The sequence below is a fragment of the Sebastes umbrosus genome, chromosome 14 (assembly GCF_015220745.1).
Source record: "Sebastes umbrosus isolate fSebUmb1 chromosome 14, fSebUmb1.pri, whole genome shotgun sequence".
In the NCBI taxonomy this organism is placed as follows: domain Eukaryota; kingdom Metazoa; phylum Chordata; class Actinopteri; order Perciformes; family Sebastidae; genus Sebastes; species Sebastes umbrosus.
The window spans coordinates 7,156,144-7,177,425 of NC_051282.1; the positions used below are offsets into that span (position 1 = coordinate 7,156,144).

Here is a 21,282-nt window from a genome sequence, read left to right on the forward strand (position 1 = left end):
GCGATGCATATAAAGAAGAGGATAGAAGCCTGCACCTGGTTGATTGATCACTGTGTAAAGAGGCCAAATTGGATCTCCCCCCCGCAACGAACCAAAGGGAGAATTTTGCTGATGCACAGTGAAGTAACCCACCTAGTGGCTACCAGCCTGTAACACCAGCCAGTCAATAAGCCAATAGTTAAGTATTTCATCAGAAAGGCAATTACTGGTAACAAAAAACGGATGCAACAAACAAACACTGCACTTAGAGCTCGGGAAACAAACGGAAATGGCAAGACAGAAATATGAACAGAGAGAGACTGACTTGTGCTTCCTCAGCGACAGACCCATGTGCTGCTTCATCTGCTGCAAGCCGTGGTAGTCGGTGTAGATGAGGTCAAAGGGCAGAGGTCCCGTCAGAGGGCAGCTTCCTCTCCCTGGAGGGACCCCCAAAAACCTGCGGACAGGGCAGATGTGATTTTAGCGTCAAACTGAGCCAAACAGTGTGCACAGTGGCATACAACAACAAACACTGTGATCCCACAGAAGAGATGAAACACACAAAACTAAAGGGAAAAAAAGAAAGAAAGAGAAAAGGTAACTGTCGCTCCCTGAGAGAAATTGAATAACCATTGAAACAGTAATGACGGATCATTCCCCATAAAAGGACTATAAAAAAAAAGTACAAATCAACTAAAATACCACCGATCAGATGATTGACATTTTACAGCTGTACTGTGCAATTTCTCCCATCTCTCTGAAGATATATGGGTGCTTGTATGACTTGAGTTTGGTCAGAAGAGAAACATAGCTGAAGACAGGAATAATGAAAGAGCCCAGTTGCGTCTTGGAGCATATCAATGTTCTCAGCGAGACGGCTGAGCCATTCAACCGAACAATACAGAATTCAACGCTACCAGGCAGCGACGTCTCGCAACGGGGAGTCGCCCCAATTTGTCTGCACACTTGTACTTGTTACGACTCACGTGCGGAAACACGTATTATCTGAGACATGCAGCACGTTCGTTTAACCACACGTCTTTGACAGATACAGAGGGATGGTTGCTTTCAAGCATTATTTGTGCTGAATTCCGCCTTTGTCACGATGCCATCCAAGCACTTACTGCATAAATGCTGTCTTCAAGAGGGCCACAATAGAGCCTTTTCTTTGCTTTTCTTCTCTCTTTCATGGTTAGCCGATTCAACACTCCGGTGCAGACTGAACTATCTCAGCAAATGTTTGATTGCCATGAAATACAGGCATGGTCACCAGAGGATCAATCCTGCTGACTTTGGTAATCCTCTGACTTTTCCCTCCAACATGAGGTTGACATTTTTGCTTTTTATTGATGTAAGTTTTTATTGGACTTGTATTGTTGTAATACACAGAAGACAATCCACAAAATGTAATGTGTACCATGATCCACAAATATTTCACTATCCACAAACATGTATTTTTTAAATTGTGTTGTGTAAAGTCCACAAAAATACAGGGCGATTTGCAAACACGCATATTTTACTCTGTAAACACCTATTTTGATTCCACATAAAAATGTTATAGTTTTCAAAATAAAGCATGTCATAAATAAAGCAAAGTTAAGAAAAATAAAAAATTCCACCGGTACAAATGGATGCACAAATGCGTATATATCAATTTACATGTAAACCTATAACATTTTTATATGTAATTAGTATGTGTGTTTACAGAGTAAGTTGAAATCGCCCTATATTTCTGTGGATGTGACTTAATACAACACAAATTCAAAAATACGTGTTTGTGGATAGTAAAATATTTGTGGATCATGGTACACATTTGTAGATTGTCTACTGTGGATTACTACTAATAAAGTCCAATAAAAACTTCCATATTCATTGAAATATCTCAACAACTGTTGGATGGATTGCTGTTAAATTTGTTGCACACATTCATGTTCCCCCAGAGAATGAACTTTAATAACTTTCATCCTCGGACTCTTCATCTTGCGCCACCATCAGGTGAAAATTTCAGTTTGTCCAATACTTTGGTTTATAACCAAATACCTGCTAAACTAATGGCATTCCCATCAGCCTCAGCTTTACTTTGTATTTAGTGCCAATTAGCAAATGTTAGCAGACACTAAACTAACACGGTGAACATGGTAAACAATACACCTGCTTAACATCATCAGGCTAGCATTATCACTGTAAGCATGTGAGTGATAGGATAGAGAGCTTTGGCTGAAATCTGAAGTCTGAAATCACCCCCGCGTTCACTCAGATATAATTTGCCCTTGTTTCTTTTCTGTTCCGTGCAGTGAGCCAGACGGGCTTGATCAGTCTCGATAAAGCATCTGCTGCCTGAAGAAATAAGGCATACATAAAAACCAGTCGAGAGCAGTTACAAAAACCAGGAAAGACAGGAGATATAAATTTGTTGTCTGCTATGACAAAGTACAGCGCAGCTTCAGAGCACTCTGCTTTCAGTTGGGATCAGGGTAGTGCTTTGTTTGAGAAAAACGCAATCAAGTGTGCCTGTTTTCATTACAAGAGAAAGTGTTGCTTTGTCAAACATCAGCGGTTCTTAGGAGCCACGCCACAGTACAAAAACTGTACAGCAGAAGAAGAGTAAGTGTGCAGATCTGTAACATACTCTGCTGTACTACTGGATGTGAATTCAATGTGACATGATGCAGTTTGTAAAACATTTTTATAAATAAGACATAAATATAATATTATATAAATAATAATATATAAATAAGACATATAAAAACAGTTCTGTGGGACCACTACACACAAAAAACACATACTTGTTATACTATACTTGTGAGGACACCATATGCAGCACTGAGGAGTTGTTGACATTTCTACTTTTTACAAGTTAATGGAGGAGCTATTAAAGGGGAACAACAGACATTTTTAAAACATTTATATTGTTCTGGAAGCTATATAACATGATGGATCTAGAGTTACCGCCTCGCGGTTGTATGCCTCCGCCAACCAGTTGCAGTTTACATCCAAGTCTGTCCAGAATGTCACCACTACATCATTTAATCCTATTAGACATTTTGGGGAAATTGTCATAATTACCATATGAATTCTTGAATTATAGCCAAAAATGTGTTTTTTGAGGTCACAGTGACCTTTGACCATCAAAATCTAGTCAGTTTATCCTTGATTCCGGGTGGACGTTTGTGCCAAATTTTAAGAAATTCCCTGAAGCAGTCCTGAGATATCACGTTCACGAGAATAGGACAGATGGACGGATGGACAACATGAAAACATAATGCCTCTGGCCATGGCTATCGGCGGTGCGGAGGCATAAACAATACTGTGACCTGCCCATGTACGCACATATTGCAAGGGCACGTCGGAAAACAACGAGGTGGCAGCGTCTTCACAGTAAACAGTAACTGCCTGCCAGTGGCAGAGTATAGAATTTTAGCAAAAACAGGTACGGATATTATAATTTGGTAGCCAGCTAGTTAAGATAGTAAAATATTGTTAGCTATAGCTAATTCCATAAATACAGTACTAGACTTTTGTTGACCAAGTAGAGTGTGGATGGGAATAGTCTTAGATGCCTTACTGGTGGGCTGTTCCTCACTGTGGAAACTACAAACTAGCTGCTGTCCAAATCCTGTCACGGATCTCTCCGTTCTAGTGGATTGCTCCGTTCCAGTGGACAGCACTTGCATAAACTATAAACAGAAAGGTATGTCACTGTTTCCCTGTCTTATAAGTGTTTATTGTTAACAAAAAATAGATTCAGAAGTTGACAGCATGCTTATTTATATTGCAAATGTTGAAATTCTATACTCCATTCATATCGCCACTGTTGCTGTTTACCGTGATGACGCTGCCATCTCATGGTTTCCGCCCTCGCAATATGCACATACATACAGCTAACAGTTTTAACCTGGGGGTGGGTGGTGGGGGGGAGGCACCGTTGGACGGGACTGCGTTATCAGCTGTAACCACCGTGTGAGCGCAGTGCAGATCAGCGGCCGTGAGCTAGCCATTGGGGCACAAACATGCACTAAAAGGCATGTGTGGGCGGCCCAGCGATGTCAACAAAGCGAGGAGAAGCTTTGATTACAACACACACAGAGGGAGAGAGACTTCATTCTCTGCTCAGGTAGACATTACTCCTCTATATCTTTACATAGCAAATAGTTGTTTGCTGCTATATTAATGCTCTGGATATTGTATACAGCACCTTTAAATATCTAAGAATTACAAAATGTAAACTTGCTATGATCAAAGGAGTTTATATAAAAAAGAGCACCGTCAAGGCTTCTGTTTAAGCCTCATATTTCAAAGAGAAGCAAACCAATAGCAATGAAAGCATCCCTGTGAAGGACAGAGATGATCAAACTTGCACAGGAAGCAGTGATGAAAGACCGTCTTCAGTCACTGTTTGCTGGAAAATACGAAAGCTTTTAGTTTTGCCAAACTGCATCTACTTCATGAAAGTTTTTGCAGTGGTAGTCGTAGACCTATGACCTTATACTCCCCCTTTCTCTCGCTACCTGGCTCAAAAACACATCCTGCACAACTCAGCGTCCACAGACACAAATACCTGCAAAATAAGAGTCTATCGATCCTTCTTTGGACAGTGAACATATTCAGTCAGCACTGCAGCCTTGTGGAAACATGGCATGGCGGCCGGTTCCCCTACAGCAGACGGGATAATGAGCAAGAGTGTGTCAGCCGACGGTGCTTTAGGCTGCGGTTTCATCCGTCAAAAGGTATACACCCAGGCGATTCAGTGCTTACACAAACAAAAGTGCTCTTCAGTGGAGCTGTATTTCTGTCGTCTATATTGTGTGCAGTATGCAGCCAGGTGGATATAATGCAGTCCAGCTGCCAGGGTCTCACCTCAGTACGGCCATAAAATATAGATTACTTTGCTTTACAGAAGGGAGAAAGGATCAAGACAATTTAAAGTCAAATTCCATTTTGTACTTTACTTTTGACACTTTCTTACAATGAGAATGCTAACATGTTGATGTTAAGCAGGTTTACCATGTTCACCATCTTACTTTATTGTGATAGCATGCTGACAATTGCTAGAATTAAACACAAAGTACAGCCGAGGATGATGGGAATGTCACCAGTTTTTCAGGTATTTTGTCATAAACCAAAGCATTAGGCAAATTGAAATTTTAAAATGATGATGAGACTAAACCAAAAGTTAAGGGATCAGTGTTTACAATTCACTATGAGGGAGACATGAATGTATGTACCAAATATAGACTGTATATAACAAGTGGACGTAATTCGAGTTCGGCATTTTGGCCGTAGCCATGTTGATTTTTTGCAACCAGAAGTGACACGAGAGGGTGGAGCTAAGTACAAATGAACGCAACATTTTTAGGTGACCAAAAATTTAAATCACTTTCATGAACAGAAAACACACTGTGAAAGGGTTAAAGTTCTAAGACGAAAACCTAGAGCGGACAACGCCGTGGTAGCGACCTGTCAATCACAAGGTAGCCACGCCCTAAAGCATACCCTGCTTTATGGTCTATTTGACTCTAAATGGGACCATCATTTACTAAATGAACATCATGCTGTATTGAAGAAGACTTGAAACTAGAGATTGAGACCATAAACTCATGTTTACAATGTTTACTGAGGTAATAAATCAAGTGAGAAGTAGGCTCATTTACTAATAGACTTCTATACAATCTGACTTTTTTTTGTAACCAGAGGAGTCGCTCCCTGCTGGCTGTTAGAAAGAATGCAAGTTTAAAGCACTTCCTCATTGGCTTCACTTTTCAGACCCGGAGGTAGCCGCCTGGTACCAAATTACATAGCGATCCATCCAATGTTTGTTGAGACATTACAGTCTGGACCAAAGTGGTGGATCGACTGACTGACATTGCCATCCACAAAGTCACGCCGCTGGCATGGCTTAAGACACTGAAATTGACTTTCACACATCATACTGAAGATTTCAAGATTTTGTGATACATTCAAATGTATGTGGGATTGTGTATTTTTTCAGTCACACGTGCGGTTTCACTTGCCAGTAGTGTGTCTATGCAGTATCAAATATGTTCGTTTCAATGGTGTGTGTGTGTGTGTGAGTTTAAGTTTAAATTATGCCCTCTATATGGCCTCTCATAGTTTAATGCGAGAGCAGATGTATTACAGTGACTGTACGTGACTCCGCTCCTCACAGATCCACTGAAGCTGCTGCTGTTCAGAGGTTTAATTGGATATATGCAAATCCGGGCAAACTTTAAGGGAAGAGTAAAGGGATTAAAGTGCATTAAGGAGCCAGGAGTGTGGAAATGGGAGTACACACATACTGTAACACACACATAAGCACACACAACTATACAGTACGCATACACACGCAGGCAACAGCGACTCTATCTCTCGTTCTCTCTTTATCTCCTTCACAGATGCGCGCACACACAAGATTAAAGGATAAGGGCTGGCGTTATTTAATCTTTTTATCATTATCAACAAATCCCATGAAAAGACCACAACCAACAATGAATGTGTCCCTCTAACAAGCTCCGTCTGCGTAGCCAAAACCTGACACAGCTTATGCCTCCATGATTTACAGTACCATTGTCATCGAAAAACTATTAAAAACACATAAAAGAGCCACACCGTTGCATAATGGTGACATTTTGCTTTACTGTGATGAACATGACAAATATAGTTTATGGCTCTCAGCAGCATAAACGCGTCCATGAGCATACTCAGTGATGCCGACGAGACTAGAGCTGCTCTTCAAATATTAAAAATACAATCACAGAGTGTTGTTTCAGAATTAATCACACTGGCCCGTGTCCATCGTGATGAAGGAATATGTTTTTTCTAAATGTGTTTTTAACAGGTTTTGAACGACACTGGAGTTGGCAACGGATAAAGATCTATCTAGATAAAAAAAGATCTTTGTTGTGTTTTAGTGATCTGCTCAGACTCCAGAGAGGAGAAATAAGTTATGAGAGAAGGATTGCAAAAGAGAAAGGCTGCAAAAAAGGAGAACAAAGGTGCAAGACTTGCATACATTTCCTGACACCACTTGACAACCACCACCGGGCACAATTTCTCTGTTTCACAGCTGGCCACTGGCACCATGGCAACTCACCAGTTTGGGGGAAAAGGGATAGAGACAGTGTTGGAGACTCCATAGTTGCACTACATTGCAGGGTGCACACGTCCAACAGTGAGGGGAATTGGCTAAGGCAGATTTACAGGTACATGTGAGGGGTTGAGGCTGGGGGTAAGGGGTTTACCGAGGGCCGGCTGGAGGGAGGGCTCGCAGTTTGACGGGAATGACGTGGGCAGAGAGCGGAGCTGATGTGCCACTGTGTGTGTGTGTGTGAAGCCGGCCTGCCAGAGAGAACAGAGTCTGGCATGCTAATCGACCACTTGAGACTGCAGGATAACAGGAGGAGAGGAAAAGCTCAGATGTTGACGCTGTTGTGATCAGATACAGCTGATGTGCCACTTTGATGTGCGGTATCTGGCTCAAATTCAGCTCGCGAAAATGGTCGCTATGACAGCGCACAAGCAACACTTTATGTCGAACAGCTGTGTTAATGTATAATTACGGCTCATTATTTTCCGCTTTTATTAACTACTTACCGTTCCGCCCACTTTTTTGAGAGGGTTAGATCAACAGTAGATGTCACATAGAAGGGGTGTACATCATCTGAAAGCTGGGAACCTGAAGATTAATTTGAGAAGCAGCTCAGCACTATGTGACAAGTTGTTCTATTCATAAATCAGAAGTAAACATGTATTAGTTCATTCTGTATATGGGCTTAGAACATTATAGAAGGGTTGCAGCAATTTTTGGGTTGATACCATTTGTTACATAGATTTGGTGCTAAATTGAACATGTTTTCCTACTTGAGAATTTGATAAAAATGATAAAAAATCCCTCCAAAATACCACATTAAGACACCAAGACCTTGACGAACACCATAGAAAAAGCCATGATGTGATTTGGTATCAAAAACTTTTAACTTTTGGAGATTTCTGCAAGAATTGCATTGTTTAGCGATTGGATTGCGCGCACTTCTGTTCTGGCTCAGAAACCCCCTTATTGTCAATCCAGCTAGGAAAGCCATCCATCCTCTGAATGCTCTAGGTCTTTAGTTTGTGGCTGTAAAGTTTCACGAGGCTGTGATTATCCTAGAGGTCACCACAGGTCATTTTATGCAGTGAGGTCACGTTTCAAAAAATGGTCTCACTAAAATAAAATGGCTAATATGGGGATTTACATCATCACATATTAATACAGTTGGGCTCATTGGATCCACAAGAGTCTCAGCTTTACAGTTACACCCAAGTTATGTAATTCCAAGACTGTTTAGGGACCCCAGTATGCAGAAATATTCAAACACACAATTATAGAATAGGCGAAAAACACACATTTGTACTACATGCAAAAAACTGCATGTGATTATCATAAAGTGGGCATGTCTGTAAAGGGGAGACTCGTGGGTACCCATAGAGCCCATATACATTCACATATCTTGAGGTCAGAGGTCAAGGGACCTTATTTAGCCTACTTCGCGATAAGCTAGCATGACCTGGTTGGTATCAATAGATTCCTTAGGTTTTCTAGTTTCATATGACACCAGTATCAGTATCTTCACTCTAGCCTTAAAACTCAGCCAACAACAACCTCTGAAAGACCGAATAGCGTCTGTCGGATGGTTAGCAGGTTGAAAAGGAAAAACTATAAATATCTGCATTGATGAGGAAAAGAACATCAATAATACAAAACATCTGCGGTGAATTCAGATTTTCAAACTGCTTTTGTGTTGTTTTTTTACTTACTAAGAGGGACTGAAGTGCAAAATTGTCAGCTCATTTGTGTTTTTTCTCCCCATTTTTCTCTTCAGTTTTTATTTTGCAAGCACTTTCTAAGCTGTCAACATCACAAGAGGACCTAATTCTCTTAAACTGCAGTAAACAAAGTCCTTATGCTGCAGAAAATATAACAATTTTGGGTGCGTAGGGAATCTGTGGGAAAATTGCTTTAAACTTTTTCTGGTCATTAAAACAAAAATCCTCTATTGTTCTGTGAGAATCTGCAAAAAAAACAAAAACACTGAGCCTTAAGGAACATATATCTGGAAACACTGACCACAGTTGTAATTTAGGCACTTAAATTAGTAATCTAAATTAAGGAATATCACACAGGCACTGTACTGTTAACCTCATTTAGTCACCATACACTGTGCTGAATCCGTTATCTCACTTATGGCCTACGCTGGCTATTTTTTTTTATCAATGTTGCTGTTTTTGCGTTTCATCTTAAAGCATAGAAACAAAGGCACATCAATCAGAAGGCTGCAGGGTGAGAGAGCATCAGCACTTATGGAAAGGCTCAACCTGAGACTGGCAGCATAATAAGGCTCTTTGTTGGAGCTTCGAGGAAAAAAAGACAGCTTTGATTTCAAGTTTTTTTTTTTTTTTTACACTTCACAAAGCCCTGCACAGACCTGTCATTACTCCCACTGTTCAGGCTGCTGGATTACAGACACAATTGACCCCCGATATGACACTTGCTGAATTATTTCGGGTTACTGATCACACAATGTTTGCAGGGAGAAACAAGGTGAAATTACCTGGTGACTGTTAATGTGCTCTGTCAAGTGAAGCCTACTAGACATAATTGATTTAGCACCGCCATCTGCAAAATATCTCACACAACAGCACTCACATCCTGCATGTTAAACCATCTCTTGTTGTGGATCTGTCTCTGGATCACAACACTACTTGGTGGCAGCGTGTGTGCGTTACATTACTTCTCCACTCTGCTGACAGAACTTGCTAAAGCTGACAAGCTGCAGCTACCTCTGCCCTCCTTATTCTCTCCCTCTGTTTTCTCACTCCGTCCTCACCCCCTCATCCACGGCTCTTCAGGTGTTGAGGCACCATGCTCTGTCGCCGGCTAATTACCCGTGTCGCTCTGGGAGCAGATGAGATCCCCCCAGGCGGAAGTGACAGCTGTCTTTGCCGCGTTGCAAACTGCCGTAGGGCCCTCCCCTCAGGGTGCGACAAGTGCCGGTGTTACTGACAGAAGTGATGTCACGGCCGCTTCAATCGCCACCTCAATTACAGTGAACCCAGGACTGTACTTCTTCTCTTCTTCAATTACTACCGCTCTCCGTTTACACCGATCTTTCTTCTTCTCTTCGTGACTGAACTTCCTGTCAACAAGTTTCAAACTCACATCTCAATGTCTGCGCTGCTACCATTTCTCTTTTTTATGGATAACGCTTTTATCTAAGACTTACACAGAGGATGAATGATGCAATACAATAATATCAAAATGATATTTATGGAAAGTGGTTGCATCTTGAAATGTGTATGTTTCAACATATACTGTAGACCCTTTTACAGCTTGCAAACAATGATGAAGTGTGCGCACGCAGTTTGGCAACAAAAGTACAGCGATAGCAATAGCTTGTCAAGCTATGCAAGGGCATTAAACACCAAAGATCGCAAAAGCAACCTAAACACTTGTGGGCGGCTGTGGCTCAGAGGTTGTCCACCAATCGGAAGGTCAGTGGTTCTATCTCGGCTCCTCCAGTCCACATGTCCAAGTGGCCTTGGGCAAGATACAGATATATATATGTACTCAATTTGCTACTGAAGGCTGTGCCATCGGTGTGTAAATGTGTTAGATTAGATCCTGATGGGCAGGTTGTCACCTTGCATGGCAGCCTCTGCCATCAGTGTACAGTGTACGAATGTGTGTGTGAATGGATGAATGCTGACATAAAGCGTAAAGCTCTTTGAGTGGTCGGAAGACTATAAAGGCGCTATATAAATACAAGGCCATTTACCATTTAACAAAATGACTTTCCAGATTTGTGTGCTATTAGTGAGTGAGCAGAAGACATTAGCAAGTGGCCCACTATTTAGTTGCCACATACATGTATTTAGTGGAGAAACCTAGCGTGTAACGTTACACCGGTGAGAAATTACAAGCATACAAGTCACTAGATGCTTACACTACGTTATGTTTGGTCATGTACACAACGTAAGATACCATGAACAGACTCAGTTTTAAAATGGGTGCTACAAACATGAGCATTCCTGATTGTGATCACGGTCCAGTGGTAGTCAACACATTTAATAGCTTGCAGGCATAGATATCGCCGGTGTTTTGGTTTAATGAGAGACCGTGTTAAAGTGGCAGTAGGCAGTATATTTTTGGCATCATTGTGCAAAAATTCCATAATAACCTTTCAGCATATTATCAGCCGGCTCTCATAGAAAGCAGACCTCAGATCAGCTCTTACTGCTTGTTTTCCTCCAGTCTGTGAAATCTTGCAGATGCCGTTAGGAGCACCGGAGGACACAGAGGCATTTTTTTTTTTTTAGGTTACGTGTTTCATGCACTACTGTCACGATATAGCAACCGTTTTACAAAAATAACTTTTTTAATCATATTTGCTCCAATCTCGCCTACTTCAGCTTTAACTGGTGACTTTCAGCCAAATGCATCGTGGTTGCTCATAGTGACGGCAGTTGTTGAAAACACTGACAGAACATACTGTATATATGTGCTCATAAAAGCCTGCAATCAATTTTAAATACATACTTATATCGCAATGGGCTGAAAGTCATCAATTAACACGGTCACTGGTTAAACCAAAACACCTGTCCATCCAAAAGTTGTTGACATCAGTGTGGAGAGAGTGACCATCATTGCCACCAAAATAGAGTTGCATTACCAGCATCAACGGGGGAGTTAGGTCATCATTCAGCAAGAAGACACCTATCACTGTTTCTGGACAGCTATGCCATCTGCTATGTTTGAATTTACCTGTCTTCTTTGTAAAACACACGTTTGAGAAAGGTAATATAAAATAGGTTTATAATTGTCATCTGCTACGCTCACACTGCAAGCCTCAGCTCAATTCTGATTTATTGTTCAGATCCGATTTTTTTGTTTGGCTGTTCGCATTATTTTTTAAATGTGGCCACTATCAGATTCCAGTGTGAACTGGTCACAATTATGAACTGACCCGCATGCGCAAAATACAATAACAAAGACGTCACACGTAGCACATTGTTGTATGGAAGTAAACATGGAGGCCACTGAAGCCAGCTTTTTCATGGTTTCATTTATAAGATGATGAGCAATAACATTGCATGATAACAAGGACGGGGATAAGGAGAAAGAGGGCAATGGCTGCTACTTCTGTGTGGAGGTGTGTGTGGATCACTCAGAAGTGGCGGGATCATGACATGAATGGTTTCACAGTGCAGAATTTCGACAAATGTTGATCTAGACTGACGTAAAAGTTGTATGAATGTCGATATGACTGTTCAGACTGAGGTCACACTGCAAAACATTAGATCTGTAAATAGGCATTAACGTAACATAATATTGATTCATATTTGATCAGCGCTGCCTAGTTTGACCGTTTGATCGGAGTTCGCGAGTGTTTGACAGCCGGCTCTCATAGACGACAGATGGACAGCAGACCTCAGATCTACTCTTACCGCATGTTTTCCTCCGGTATGTGAAATCTTGCAGATGCCGTTAGGAGCACCAGAGGTCACAGAGGCACATGATTTTTTTTTCAGGTTACCTATTTCATGTACTATTGTCAGAATATAGCGACCATTTTATAAAAAAATACTTTTTTAAAATCATATTTGCTCCAATCTCGCCTCCTTCAGCTTTAAGCCATTTGTGGTCTTTCTCCCCTTTATTATTCTACATGACATTGCAGTCAATACAGACTACATGGCGTGAAAATGACACACCTAAAGCAAGAAAGGCGTTCTTATTACACGCTTTTGCCTTGCACATTATCGTGTCATTCAAACATCTTTTTGTGTGACCGGGCTGTGTGATTTGTGCTGTTCACACGATTATGAAAAAAACTGATCTGAGTCAGATATGTGCAAAAGATTTGGGCCACTGCACGCGTGCAGTGTGAACGTAGCCATCATTTAAGTAGCAACAGGCTGATGTAAAAAAAAAAAAAAAATCAGCTGCATAATAATTACATTAACTGAACAATCCCAACTACTCCCGGAAGGATGTGATCAGTTCATCCCTTGAGAACATTTTGCAGTGTGTGAGAAAGACTCAAACGTCTTTGTTTAGAGACGGCAGCTCAGCGGAGCATCAGCAGGATCTTGTAGAGGAAAGACTCCGGCTGAAGGAGGGACGTGTGAGCAAAACTGATTTGTCTGAGCAGGACAGCAAAGGAAAGACGCCGAGCCAAAGTGACTACTCAGTGAAGCCACCAGAGAGCATGAAGGTTGCCAATTAGACTCAATTATGTGATGCAAGCCAACAGCTTGACTCCCACTGTAACCGAGCTCCCGTTGTGGCTAATCTGTCTGTCGGCGAAAAACGCTAAACATATCAACAACCCCGTCCGCGTTCAGAACCACAGCAGGCCGTTCAGTGGTATTAAGCTCCTCTCCGAAAGGCCTGGGTGGGAAAGTGAAGAGCAGGAAATGTAAATAGATAAAAGCCTGAGGGAATCTGTGGGAGCACAACCCACATAACGATCTGTCAATTTGATAGCGTGTGGGAGAGTAAGGGATGGAGAGAAAATGTTCCCCCCTTTTTCTATTCATTAATAGTCACAGCGAGGGGATTTGTGGATGTTCAGCATCTGCCATTAACTGGCCGATTCAAGATGGCCATAAAAAACAGAGTGGGATACGTACACTGGGTTGCGTTTGGTGGGGAGAGGGAATGTGGTCTGAGCCTGATAATAAATCCACTTGCCTTCAATTTCAGCTTTCCATTATATTTTTCTCTAAGGCTGAACATTTAATTTCCTGATGAATAGAGACCAATATCAGCCCTAATGGAACGCCACGGCATACTTATATAAATATACACATACTAGTAAAATCACTCAATAAAGTCTCTCTCTCTGCACGCACACGCTATAGACTATATTCATCTGTCGGAAAGTATTAGCCCTGACCATGACCGATGCTTCTTTGTGAGTCTTCTGCAATTTTTTTTAAACATTCCCTGATGGTATTCCCGGTAGAGACAGACTGCAGTGATTCACCACGACACCAATTAGTGGGGTAAATAATAGCACGGCCGGCAGAAGCATTCCCACTGCGGCATCCTCCCCACCTCACTGATCTCCCTAGTCTATTCTTATCAAGGCAGCTTTTCTTCACACGTTCGCGATCAAAGGGCAGCTCTAACTCATCAATGCCCTCACCTCTTCTCTACAGCAATGGATACAGTGCTCAATAACAAGAGCACATTATCATCAGCCTGTCTGCTTCAGCTTCACATCACCCACTGGCAGAGAAGAATTGACAGCAAATCCCGTCTTGTACACAGTCATTTTCCTGACCAGCCAGCGTGAAGCAGTTCTGAAAGATCACCGGAAAATGTCCGAGACAGGACTGGAACCCGGCTGCCTCTTATTGCACCTCGCCAGTTCCAAATCAATAGCCTTATATTTTTAGATGAAACCACCTCGTCTGTCTGACTGGAAGGCACGTTGCGTAAATATGTATGTGTGTGTGTCCACTGGTATAAGCACTTTGTGTTTGTGATGGCAAGCGACAAGGCTGTTATCGCTCCGTAGCTCTGGTGAGCTGCGGCAGGAAGGAGGTGCACAAACTGTAGAGATGCTGTCAAGCCCTCAGGCTGAAACGGCACTCTGCAGGAAGGAGAGATAGCTTATCTGTGTGTGGCCAAAGGTGATCGGAAAAACAGTGTGTGGGCAACAACGGTGCGGCGGTCGGGGCTTGATGATCCCTCGCAGAGCGTGCAGAACGGACAAATCAAAAGCGTTTCCATTCACCGAATAAGAATAATAAGAATAAAACATTAAAACAACAGATGATTCCTGCGCTGATGCCCCCACAGAATTTCACATTAAATATGGATGGGAGAAACATGACCACAAAAAGCTGAATATTGCACATCGACTGAAGCCTACAGCTTGAAAAAAACATGAGAAAACAACATGATCAGAGAGGAATAAATCTAAACGTACCCGTGCAGCTCCTTGAGAGAAACCGAGACCTTGAGGTCGTGTCCCAGCACGTGGAGGGCTGTGAGGATGTCGGCCCATTGCACCATCTCGCCCAGAGGACCCCCCTTCAGCACTTTGGGACTGAAGACATCCCCAGACTCCTCCGTCAGAAAGCCCACATGAACTAGAATCTGAATGTAGAATGAAAAGGAGAAAAGTCAAGGCAAGAGAAGAGTGCAGAGCACTACGGCATAGTGTTGTGCTCATGCGATGTGTCAAAACCATTTCAGCGCTGTTATTGTAGAGAACAAGCCATTATTTAGATCATTTTTTTATTTTTATATTCAGACAATCTCCATTCCTGCGTGGTGAATAATTGAGATTTTTGTGAGAGCAATTTTCACAAACGCTTCAGAGGAATAAATTCAGATATTTGGCATGGATCTGTGGTGGCAAATTTTAAATATAATTGAGTATCCAATGAAAGCAGAGTGACAGCGTAGTCACACCAATGCAACTCCTAAGACATGCAATCAACTGTGCACGTAGTTGAAATGAAAATTGACCCGCTGAGGGCTAATTGATATGCAAAACGATACACAAGCGGTTTAATTGCCGATGTGGAAGGATGGAATTTCCAGGCTGTTAATTATGTAATGAAATTAGTTTTTTTTCAACAGATGGCAGAATTTTTTTTTTTTTTCTCAATTAATTTTTTTTGAAAAAATACCATTTTATTCATCCACTAGACCGCACATTTATTCAGCTGTTTGTTTAGAGGTGTGAGAGTGAATTCACTCACACACCATTTACTGTAGATATCAACATGAACCCCTTCCGACACCTGTTTGGACAGACATACCAGTCGTCAGGCTGTCCTTAGTCTTCCAATTGGCAAACAGAAAAGACATCTGAACCATCCCCCAAAATCAATTTCTGAATAGAGCTGCAGATTCATTTCATATCAACAAGGCCTGGTTTAAAAAGATGTTAACGAGGTGTTGAGGGCCGTCAAGTTAAATTAGCATCTAGATTTCACTGGTGGTCCAGTACGTATCTGACTAGGATAAATTGGTTTTCAAATGGGTGCTTTTCAGACTTAAATCTTATAACTAGATATGGTTCAATACCATTTTTATTCAGTTCTGCTACCAATTCCAATCCAATCCAATATTTCATCTCCTACACTGCTGACACAAAGGATTTCCCCCGTGTGAGCCGCAAAGCTGTTTAGTCTGCAGCGCTGTACACATGTATGACACATGTCAGATGTAAAACTCACCGCCTGAACAACCATGCCAAATGTGGTCGGGCAAAAAAATATCCCGTTTGGTGGAGGACAGGAAGGGAATAAATAGAAAATAAACAGGGCTCAAATATTTTCCTGTTGAATACTGTGAAAAGACTCCTGATGGTTTGAAGTCCAAATGAAATCACATTTAGTTGTTTTTTTTGCAGTCAAAATAAAGTTATTTTTAATTATTATTGGCAAATGTTTTTTATTATTGGAAGGAAGAAAAAAAAGGTCTTTGGGGAAATATAGAAATGCCCCCTTTGCTCTCAGTGACAAAAGTGTTAGGGGTTTGATTGACAACAGCTGGCAGGCTGAGAGAAAGTCTTGTGTCAAAGTCTGTTTTCCCCTCGAACAGAGTCTCACTCCTGTTAAAATTTTTCTCCCATACTGGCAGGAGAACCGGAGACAAAGTAAACAAACTTTACTGGCAGATAGTTTGTTGTTAGGAGTGGTGCTGAAGAGTGAGGACGGCACCAGCATCTAAATGGACCGTAGTGACATTTGCAGGTATGTTTACTGTAAATGCTGTTTAATGAAGTGAGCAGCCACTTAGCCTGCAAACTGTTTGTTTGGTCACTCATCATCATGTTCAAATCATTGTGCTTCCAACCTGATCAAATTAACCAACACGCCACTGATGATTCACGACTCAAACATCACATGGATACCAAGAGTATTAGAGGGTAAAGTAGGAGCTGGTTGTTAATGCTTAAAGCGCAGTGCACACTAAGGACAGCAAGACACATCAGGAAGCAGAAAAAAACATGTTAGTCTGGCTAACACGCTCCATATAACATCTCTCTTTTCCTCAAATCTTTCTAATTCTGTGTTTCTGTTTCAGCGATGGAAGCCAAGCCTTCAGCGTCTGGTTAATGGACAGCAGCTATTACTGTCAAACACACCAAAGAAGGCATTTTGGAAGAGTTATTAACAGAACAGGCTTTGATTTATCCAACTGAAAACTGGCCGATGAAAGAAACTGATGAAAAACCTCACACACGCACACACACGGCAGAACGCCAGGAAACCGTCAACTGGTTTACAAAAAGCAAAACACTACAAATTAAAGTCTTTCATTCCTCGTGTTTCATTTAAGCTTTTGGAGTATCAAGCCGCTTTTCAGCTACAGAGGGTTTTTTTGTGGAGAGCTGTCTATATGTTCTGAGTGAAACGGTTTTGTGAAACTGAGATCTACTATACAGTCCTCAGTCTCTTCACGATGAGAAGCAAACCTACACATAATAAACACTGTGCTTTATTAATATGATACTCCGTAAACGAGTCACAGATGAACAGGGCCTCAGGCAAAAGAGACATGAAACGCCCCAGGTAACGTTATGTTTTTGGTTTTATATACCTATTCATTGCTATTCTGTTGCTAAGGCAACAGCTTTGGTCCAAGTTTACTTCCTGTCAGCTACTGTATTAACAAACATTACAACAGGAAATACAAAGGGGCCTATTTTAGAATGTTTACTGTATATAATGAATCCTTTTATACATATTGAAATTATCAGGTTACTCTATATTTCCTACATGCAGTGCTGTTTGTCAGCAGGAGTTGAGTATACAGTATGTTCCTACTAGGGTGCTGACTTTGACATCAGATTTAACGGTAAAAAGAACAAAACGACGACAGTATGGTGTAAGATGTAAAGAGGGGAGAAAATTAACTTTATGCGGTCAAATAGCTTGGTCATAATTTAACTAATATTAGGACACTCACAAGTGACAGTTAAAAAAAAAGAATAGTCAAAATTAGGGCGGTCAATCGATTAAAATATTTAATGGCGATTAATCGCATGATTGTCCATAGTTAATTGCGATTAATCGCAAATTAATCGCACATGTTTTATCTGTTCCAAATGTACCCTAAAGGGAGATTTATCATGTATTTAATAATCTTAATTATCATCATGGAGGTGGGCAAATATGCTGCTTTATGCAAATATATGTACATATTTATTATTGGAAATCCATTAACAACACAAAACAATGACAGATATTGTCCAGAAACCCTCACAAGTACTGCATTTAGCATAAAACATATGCTCAAATCATAACATGGCAAACTGCAGCCCAACAGGTAACAACAGCTGTCAGTGTGTCAGTGTGCTGACTTGCCCCAAACTGCATGTGATTATCATAAAGTGGGCATGTCTGTAAAGGGGAGACTCGTGGGTACCCATAGAACCCACTCTAACTCTGACAGACAAAGTCTGAATCGAACCAAAAGAGGCTGAGATATCCTGACTTTTAGTCCCTAGTATGGGTCAAGCTCCCAAAACACTGGATCCTACACTTCCCATGATGCAACTGGATAGTCTCCCTTTGGACTTTCACTGCCTTGTAATTGCCCACTTCTTTCAAACCCCACATCTCCAGTTAGTAAAGCCGGCAAACTGTTAAAATGTGAAGTCTCAAGCACATGCCGAGATAACCCCGATGACATCACTGTGACATCATTGGGGTGATACTTTCAGACCTTAGAAAGCTCCTCCACAGCCACAGAAGACATTATACAAGTGTTTTCATAGGTTGGTTAGTGCTCCTTGAACTGAACTTAATGTGTAAAACGGCTGGAGTGTCCCTTTAATGATTTGATTTAGATTTATTTGTCATACAGGATGAAAACATATACAGGATGATAAGATAAGATAAGATAAGATAGGATAAGATAAGATACTTTATATATCATGAACAGGATTACTGTATATTCTCTAGTTAATACGTACAGTACTTTTCACATGTGTTCAACAGATGTGAAGGTCTCTATCTTTCAAATTACTGTATGCTCTCATTCACTGCTCACCTATAATGTGGGTGTAAAAATAGTTTTGCAATGAGGATGTTGTGGTGTGTGCAACACTATTTCTATACCCACACTATACACTATTTTACAGTGTTAGTCATATGTCCGTCAGCGTAAATGCTCCCACATGTCAGGCAGCGGTGAGGAACCTTATGTTGTATATAAATGTAAGTGTAGAGTGGATAAGGTAGACAAAAAAGCTGCACACATTATGGTGGAGTTATTTCATTTCTTATAATCTCTGTGGGTCTGAAACCAAGTAGACTGATTGATTGGTTGAGAGTTTAACAGCGGGGTTATTTTTACCAGTATATTCTGGACCAGAAAAACACTGAGAAGCTCAAAGCAAACGAAGACTGCCGGCACCCCACTGGCAGCATTTCATTTCAAAACCAGACAAATCATCATGTGTCATCAACATATCAAAGAGCCGCCAAAACGCAAAAATAACTCGGCAATTGAGGGATGAAAGTGTAGCAGTTTGGATCAACGAGTGTGGGAAGTTCTGAAACATTTACTGGATATTTCCAACACTTTTCAGGGTTAAGTCCTTACAAGTTATAGTGTCTTGTAAAGGTTTTAATATATACGCCAGGAGGGGTCTAATGTCATTTCATCAGACGTCTGTTCCAGCAGGCAGCGCTCTTTGACACTTTGTGGAAATGTCCTTGTAATAAATGTCAGTGGTGAAAGAGCACTATAGCCAATCAATGCCTGCTAGGAGTTACTCTGCATCATTATCTACTTACTGTATGTCTGTAACTCAACGTTCACACCGTGTAGCTGAAGATAAACGAGCATGTTAGTCCAACAAACTCGCTGCTGTTCTGGTAACTTAGCAGCCTAGCATGTGGCCATTGAAGGACTGTCTGGCTTTCTGATGTTTGATCCAAAACATCCTGTACTAAGAGTTTTTTTTTCTCTCTTTCATGCCTAAATTTGGAGTTGAGGAATATGTTTCCAGACTTGCAGAAAAAAAAAATCAGTTGAAAGTGAGAAAAGCACTTTTTTTTTTTTTTACTGGCTCGTCATCTGCAGTCTGTTTGCGACCACAACGCTTTGAAAAGATGAAACCACAACACTGACTTGTTCTCTCATCCCACACTTTCATCCTCCAGTGTGTGCAGAAGCGTATTTGTGTGTGTGTGTGTGTGTGTGTGTGTGTGCGCCTCGTATATTCACCCTTTTCTGCTCTCTCCAGTGGTTGCGGAGCTTGTCATCCAGCCGTCGAGCGGCGGAGGCCCACTGTGCTGCCATCCTGCGTATGCGTCTCTTCATGAAGCTCAGTGACTCCTTCCCGGTGCCCACCTGCTCCAGCAGAGCCCCGATGTCAGACTGGAAAGCAGCCTGGAAGACAGGAACAATAAAAATAGCTGGAGAGGATCAGAAGTGTAGAGAACTTCTTTTCATAAGCCAGTGCTTCCTTTTTTTTATGAAGACCTTGTACAGATGTTCTACTCCAGAAAATACTAAAAGAACAGGCTCAGATTTATAAATGTGAATACCAGAAACGTCGTTATAAGGCCGTTTTCTTTTTATTAGAGGAGACTGTATGTAGCACACAGAGCCTGTCATATCCTGTTATCTGCCAGAGCCCTGTGGCTAGGCTTCTCAGACAGGTTGCCTGAGGGATTCCTGGATCATCCTCATAAATAGTCTGCTCTCATTTTACATCCCCTCCTCTGCCCACTATAATCACTGCATCACAGCGCAATACCAGCATGCGAGTATTAATCAATGGAGTAACTGCATGGGGGAGCACAGAGGGCTTAGAGATACACTGAAGAGGAATCTGATGCGCACAAACGCAGACTGTCTGCCTCTCTCAAAAACGCACACACTCTCAAAGACAAAATCAATATGCAGAGCCGTACTGTACTCTCACAATGCAGGTGAATTATTGCTCTCAAGAGCAACTTTGTGTGCGGCACAGCAAAAAAATGCAGCGTACCCAAGGGAAGCCTTGGGATTAGTCTCAGTGAATACAGGCTGGCAATTAGAGCAGAAGGTAGAACTGCAGAATGAATTCACATCAGGGCCCGTCGTGCCGGCTGTACATTACTCTGGGGAGAAAGAGAGAGGAGGGGCGAACGGTGGGATAGACCGGGAGGAGTGATTGGAAAGCAGCACAATGCATCATCTGTTGATGCTGAAAATAAGAACCAAACGATGCAGAAAGGCAAACAGCAATGAAAACTGGGAGTGACAGGCAGCAGCCTGTGAGAGACGGTGTGCACTTATTC

At 41.6% G+C, this 21,282-nt stretch overlaps 1 protein-coding gene across 3 annotated transcripts in view; it reads right to left on the reverse strand.

The window, feature by feature from the left end:
- The window catches only part of LOC119501947 (alpha-1,6-mannosylglycoprotein 6-beta-N-acetylglucosaminyltransferase B-like), an 81,910-nt gene that overhangs the window by 20,890 nt on the left and 39,738 nt on the right, over positions 1–21,282 (reverse strand). For all 3 annotated transcript variants that reach the window (XM_037792724.1, XM_037792725.1, XM_037792723.1), the window contains 3 exons: positions 20,222–20,386; positions 14,955–15,124; positions 305–436 (listed from right to left, as the gene is read on the reverse strand). In XM_037792724.1, coding sequence (XP_037648652.1) covers positions 305–436; positions 14,955–15,124; positions 20,222–20,386 — 467 coding nt within the window. The remainder of the gene's footprint in view (positions 1–304; positions 437–14,954; positions 15,125–20,221; positions 20,387–21,282) is intronic.